Below are 6381 nucleotides of genomic sequence, written 5' to 3' on the forward strand. Positions count from 1 at the left end.
TGGACTTCAGTCAAGTCAGTCTCCGTTCCACTTTTAGTGCGCAAAAGCACCATGACTCAAGGGAATCAAAAACAAAGACAATACTACGCAACTAAGAACATAGTACGATGTATGAAGCCGCCCCCGAGTGCATGGCGCAGTTGATTTGTCCAAGCAAGGCCCTAATATAAACCCTTCATTGAAGAAGCAAGGAATGCTCCTTCCCAGAGGGGAAAAAAAGCAAAGTGAATCATCAAAAACCCACAGGGCGCACTAGGTTGAATTCATTTCATCCAATAGATCTATGCCATGTTTCCAGGAGCCACTTTTTAAAATATTTGTATTTCTTTTGAAGCCACAGTCCATCTGTACACGTTTAATAATTGATGGTGAATTTACTCAAGGCGCAGTAGGACTTCATCCAGGAATGACGGCGCGGGCCCTCGTTTATTTCAATTCCAAATAATTTTCTCAGTTATTCACATACAAGGCAAGCCTTTAATTCAAACATTTCTTGTTTCATTCTTCTGCACATACAAATAACAGCCACGGTGTATCAAAAGGAAATAAATACAGAAGCTATATCACGTTTTCATCCCACATCCAAAATGGTTTGGTGGATGGCCATGACAATCATTGAAAAGGTACAACCAGATTAAACATTTATAAAAGACCACTTGTTCCTCTTCAAAACAAATCACTTTATAATAAGTGATACCAAAAGACATAGCCCGCGTTGTTACAATCTTTCCATCCACAAGTGACGTCCGACCACACATTGCAACAATATTGTTTGTTTGTTTATAACAGAAGGGAATCCAGCAGATTCTCAGCTCATTGAACCTCACAAAGCCCCACTTCTTGAAACCTTTTACAAACGTAAGAATACGATGCAAGAAAACATTTGAGTTTCATGCCAATCAAGCACATAGACAACAACATTAAAATTGGTTCACAAAACCTACAGGAGCCCAAAAGAGTGGCTTACGTTTTTCTGCAACACCTTCCTTCAAAAAGGAAGTTAGTGTCTTAACATTTGGGCAGCGACGTTTTCCCATTGACAGGACAAGCAGGTCATTCGAGTCGGGAATGACTTTGACGCTTTTCTTTCAACTGCCATGGAGAATGAAACCTTTACATGCTCATTCCCAGCTCTTCAACTTTCCAACCACTGGAATTCTTTCCAAACTTGTAGACCAGTCGCCGTCCGTCGACCCGCTCCAAGATCTCGCGTTTGTAGTAGTACCTGTCGGTGGAAGACAGCAATTTGGTCTCGAATGCGGGACAGGCAAGTGGCGTTTCTTTGTTTGTCAAATAGCAAATACAGCAGTCATTTTCGTTTGGTACCGACCTCATAGCGCGACTGAGTTTCTCGTACGTCATGCTGCTGTTCTTCTTCTTTTGGCCCCACATTTGAGCCACTGCCTCAGACTTGAGGAACTTGAAAACGCCCTCACGGCGATCTTCCCACTTCATCAGGCCCTGGTTCTTTTCGGGGTGAATGAGAATATCTCTGATGAACTCCCAAAGATGAGTCCCCCGAGGTGCTGCGGACAACAAACGGGCGAGCCGACGTGAGCTGACGCGAGTCATCGGGCAAAGGGGATGTCGCTCCAATTCAAATGTGCTCTTTCTTTCTGTTTTGCAAATGGCCATATCTCCTCACCGTGTTTTGTTTTCTTTGAAGGGTCATAAATATGGCTGTGCTCTCTGTTGACTTTAGGAGGTCGCCCCCGAGGTCGTTTCATTTGCGACTCGGCTTTCTCCTTCTTAATCAGCGTTTCTGTCAACAAAAGAGCGCGTGCGTGTTCACACTGAAAAGGACGGAGCAATTCAAACGCAATTTGCCACTCACTTGAAATCACAGGGTAGGAGAACTCCGGGTCCGATTCTCCGCTGCCAGACTCTGGTGAGCCAAGGTTGGAGAAGCCAAACAGGCCACCTGATGAAATAGCACATGTGAGAATCCAATTTCATTTCTTTCACCGACCAATGAAGTCATCGACTACTGACTGTTGGATGAAGAGCTCCACTCGCTCTCCGACTGGTTATCGGACAGATACTCGTCCGGCAGAGGCGTCACGGCCCCCATGATCAGGCTGAGCGGATCTCCGTTATCACCGTTGTCCAACACCATTTTGCCCACCGAGTCTTCACCTGTTTATGTTAAGGAGCCACTTTAGTCATTTGACTTCCCCACGGTCCGCGCTCAAAAGCTTCGCAAACTCTCGTACCAAATTTGACGGTGCTGATCAAGGGGAAGGACGCGTTGTCCGGGAGGTTCAGGTTGTGTAGGAACCTATCGAGGAGCTGGCAGGTTTCATTTAGCTCTGGTCCTGATAGGCTTGTCAGTTCTGGGGGGGTAGTAAAAGTTTACTCTGTGTTGTGATGAGTTTTTGAATCGCGACTGAAAATGGTAAATTTGTTATATGACCTGCCTGAAATCATGTTATTGTGCTGATGTGAAGAAAAGCAGCTTTACCATATTTGGCTTTGTGTTCTTGCAAGTTTTGGTGAAGGTGCGGACCAAGCTGAGGGCCAAACACCATGATCATCTGCTCCAGGTTCATCTGGCAGATGCTGTGGCCGTCCATGGCGCAGTAGGACACGGTTAGGGTACTGGCATCAAACTTGGCGCTGTCAGCTTGGGCGCTGATCCACTCCATCACATTTTCAGCCGTCCAATAGAGGGGATTCACTTGACCATACCACAGACCTGCGTAGAGAGAGGGATTTCAGCAAAGCGCTCCAGCCCTCTCAGCATCTGCTGCTGCAATCAGTATTCGTTTGGAAGATGAACGTCTCACTCGTGCAAAACAATGCAAGCTTGGATATTGATTAATGGCAATGCGTATCACTCCCAGGTGGGGCTTTTACTTCTCTAAGGTCAGAAAAACAAAGAGTGAGCTGTTCTAGCGATGAGGTGGCACCCATCGCTTCACGCTCAAGATGAGTTAAACATTGACTCGCTAGTCAATCATTAGCAGCGGCGGCTAATTGAGGTCAAAGCAAAGTTCCATCAAGTAATGCTCCGGTCACGGTGAAAAGGAATTTCGCTGGAAGGAAAAGCATCCAATTTTGGTATTTTGGCCCAAACGGCGAAGAACGGACTCGGAGCCTAGGCGAGCGCCGCTGGTGTTTTGCTCACCGTTGTAGGAGGCGTAGGCCAGGTTGCCGTTGTGCTGGCTGCCTTGATGTGGCAGCATATCAGGCAGACCGTTGTCATACATTGTAAAGTTGGCGTTTGTCAACACGCTGCTCAGGCACTGGGATGCCATCCGAACCGACTGCAAACAAGGCAACAAAGGTTGAGTGCAAATCTCAGCAAAGTGCCAAAACAATCACTTCAGTCTAAACAGATACCAACACTCCATGGAAAGAAAGACATGCCAAAATGTCTGTTTCTTTACCTGTTGCGAGCGACCGATGGACGACTAACGTGTGATTGTCTTCTTTATCTGCTGTGTTTCCGTGTAATGTTTAGCCAAGATGCACCTGTTGCTTTATTCAGCCTGCCTTGTTTTAATACTCTGCTTGGGCGGTGGGGGTGGCTTCAGGTGAGTTCAGGGGAATTCCAGATCAACTTAGCCACACCTCCAGTCCTGCTCACCTCATCCTTGGCTCCAAGCATGTTGATCAACAAGCTAACCCCTCCACCCCCACCTTTTCATGTCTTTAAGCCATAATTGGGCTCATTAGCATCTGTGGGTATCCAATTACCAAAAAGCTCTGTGCTATTTGGAGGGAATGTGTCTTGGCACCTTTGTGTCTACCCTTAAGTACGTACGTATATTACACCTCTGTGTTGTACATTGAAATATGACTCGGTGACTGAGTGACATTGGTTGTGTGAGAACGTATGTCACCCAGAGCAGAGCGCCTCTTGCGCTGGAAGAGTATCAATAGCATAGAAAGAAATGAATTGATCGAGCTATCGTACATACATCTTTTCTATTCCTTCTACATCATGGAAAGGTCACAGATTGTATGTTTTCAACACAATTGTCCACGTTTGGTTGATAATTCTCAGCGTGAGTTACAACTACTACGATATTCCAAAGTAGGACGACAATAGACACCTAGTGTATTCACGGTTTATATTGATTACCACGCATATCTTTATCTCAACGTGCAAATAAAAGCCACTTCTTCTGATTAGTGTATTGGGTCAGAGTGTGTGTTCAGTGCAGTAATGTTGATCTTGGCCTTGTGACATACAGTGCGTAATTGACTTCAAATGTATTATGTGCCAAGTTTAGTCCAAAGGCCCAAACAAGCCGTACCAGTGTGACAACTTTCGGCTCGATTGTCAGTCCACTGAACCAGCCGCGAGTAAAGTTTCTGGGAAACGTAATATTACACCTGATCTGTTCAAAATCATTTTCTTATCTTTTTCTGTTCCAGAAACCATCTGCAAACTGTTGTTTTTTGTGTGCGTGGATCCAACATTTGGCAAATGCTTACAGTATCGAGGTGAGGGAGGCCGCGGAATTCTGGAACAGAGTGAGCAAAAGTCAAAAATGGATCGTCACTTCTTGAATGCTTTTGACAGTGAGGCAGGCAAGGCAGACTGACGTTTGGAGAGCCAACATACAATTATCCGAACCAGAACCCTTTCCAAGTGTGCTCTCTTACGGTGTTGCGCGTAGCTTCAGGTTTCTGGACGGCTTCAGAACCCTTTCCAAGTGCGCTCTGGTACGGTGTTGCGCGTAGCTTCAGGTTTCTGGACGGCTTCTACATACTCTGGAGGTTGACTTTTGCTCTTTGGTGGTGCCTAGTAATGACCTATCAACTTCAAGCACCTTTGCCTTTGTTCGCTCACGATCACTGATTCATCGATACTGGGTCATCGGGAGAGATTTTTCCCAATTTGTGGAAGTGGGGCCGGACGGTCGACTTCATGAAGTTTTGGATGTGTTCTGTATATAACTTGCAAGGTTTGTCATATTTGGTTCCAGCAAAGGTATTTGTTTATTTTCAGTCATTTATAGGTACACCTCCTGCCCTTTTCCAACCGTCAACGTGCCTTTGTTTAATTCCCAAATGTTTGTCCATGCTGTAGGAGCCAAAGCGCTCGCAGCCGGCCAGGTAGGTGCCAGGTGACGACATCAAGGCGCGCGCGACCTTTCACGTTCCTACCGTTGATCTGCATGGGATGCATCAGTGTGCACTGATGGACTCGTCGGACTCAAACGACTACGGCGTTTCTGCTTGTGGACGTTTTCATCAAACGCTGCGAGCATGAATTTATTGTTCGCTGCAAGCCTGTTGACGTCACTTGAGTCGGATCAACACACGCACGGCTTCGCCTTCATCATGAGGTCAATGCTGTGGTGAGTGTGAGAACCCCTCTTATTTGAACTAACTTTTCACTGTCTGTGATGGGGAGCATAAATAGTGGCGTTAGGTGATACATACATCCTCTATTATCCCTGTGCGCCTGCCATTGGGCCGCTTGGGTTTGAAACTCCCGTCCCGGGCGGCGGGCCGAAAAATGGCTCCAGCAAGTCAATAGATGATGGCGTAAGCAGTGTCTTGCCTCATCCTTTGGCTGACATGTTATTGGGGGGGGGGGGGAAGCATCACGTTCTCCCAAATTTCACAACAGCGCTCACACCCACACACACGCCATGTTTAGAAAAGCAGAGGAAGGAATGCGGCCCTGCAGGTCTTTGGTCTGTGACGAGGCGCAAGCTCTTATAGTCAGGGGGAAAGGGCCGGCCAAACCGTTTCATCACTGGGTTTTAATGACGGGGCTTTCCACGGATAGCCAAGTGTATAGATGTGAAGCGTGAGCTCAGAGTGAGCCATGTCATCACAGCGGAAGTGGGAGGGCTTGTCTGAGGGTGTGATCAGTTGATGAATTATCCCCAAGTGTAAATACATGTGATTTGCATATGCAACATTCAGGCAAACAAAAACAAAAGAAGCACTTCCATGACGAAATAGGTCAAACGTGAACACTTTGTGAAATCATAGCTCTTCATTCATGATGAAAATCACATTTAACATAAAAATAGAACACCTCGTGATTGACTTTGTGATTGCTGGATTTTATTGACAGTGCTTGTTGATTCTTGTTTTGACATTTTGTCATACATTTATTTCTCAGGTTTTGTTCTCCCTTTGCTGTATTCCTTTGAGGACCCGCAGGAAGACGAAGCACCTCTATGCTCTGGGGATCCTCATGAAGAAGAATGTGTGAGTATGACCTTGAATTCTTCTTACGAAAAATAGATGCACGTAATCTCTATATTGATAGGCAGGGCAGCTGGCGTATCCTGATGATCGTAGCGATGCTGGCCTTGGTATGCTCGTGTGGGAATTTGGTTTATCTCTCTGCACCGGCCGGGCGTTCCGGCGCACAGAGCGTGCGTTATTTGATGTGCCACGCCACGCCAC

The 6381-nt window shown here is 46.3% G+C and overlaps 1 protein-coding gene across 1 annotated transcript; it reads right to left on the reverse strand.

Annotated features, from left to right (window-relative positions):
* Positions 1-400: 400 nt before the first annotated feature.
* On the reverse strand, positions 401-3515 carry elf3 (E74-like factor 3 (ets domain transcription factor, epithelial-specific)). Its single transcript, XM_085923111.1, has 9 exons — positions 3390-3515; positions 3128-3266; positions 2462-2695; positions 2214-2333; positions 1993-2136; positions 1835-1921; positions 1646-1762; positions 1331-1526; positions 401-1225 (listed from the first exon to the last, which is right to left on the reverse strand). The coding sequence occupies exons 2-9, from the start codon at positions 3255-3257 to the stop codon at positions 1114-1116; spliced, it is 1140 nt and encodes a 379-aa protein (XP_085779237.1). The 5' UTR covers positions 3258-3266; positions 3390-3515; the 3' UTR covers positions 401-1113.
* Between the last annotated feature and the right edge of the window lie 2866 nt (positions 3516-6381).

This window comes from Syngnathus leptorhynchus, chromosome 11, assembly GCF_054491065.1.
Source record: "Syngnathus leptorhynchus isolate UIUO chromosome 11, UIUO_Slep, whole genome shotgun sequence".
Taxonomy (NCBI): Eukaryota; Metazoa; Chordata; class Actinopteri; order Syngnathiformes; family Syngnathidae; genus Syngnathus; species Syngnathus leptorhynchus.

Excerpts from the sequence above, each read along its gene's own strand:
- elf3 (XM_085923111.1), bottom strand. The coding sequence starts at position 3,257 with ATGGCATCCCAGTGCCTGAGCAGCGTGTTGACAAACGCCAACTTTACA. Across the intron at positions 1,922-1,992 it reads GTGGAGCTCTTCATCCAACA|GTGGCCTGTTTGGCTTCTCC; the intron begins GTCAGTAGTCGA and ends CTATTTCATCAG. Across the intron at positions 1,226-1,330 it reads AAACTCAGTCGCGCTATGAG|GTACTACTACAAACGCGAGA; the intron begins GTCGGTACCAAA and ends TTCCACCGACAG.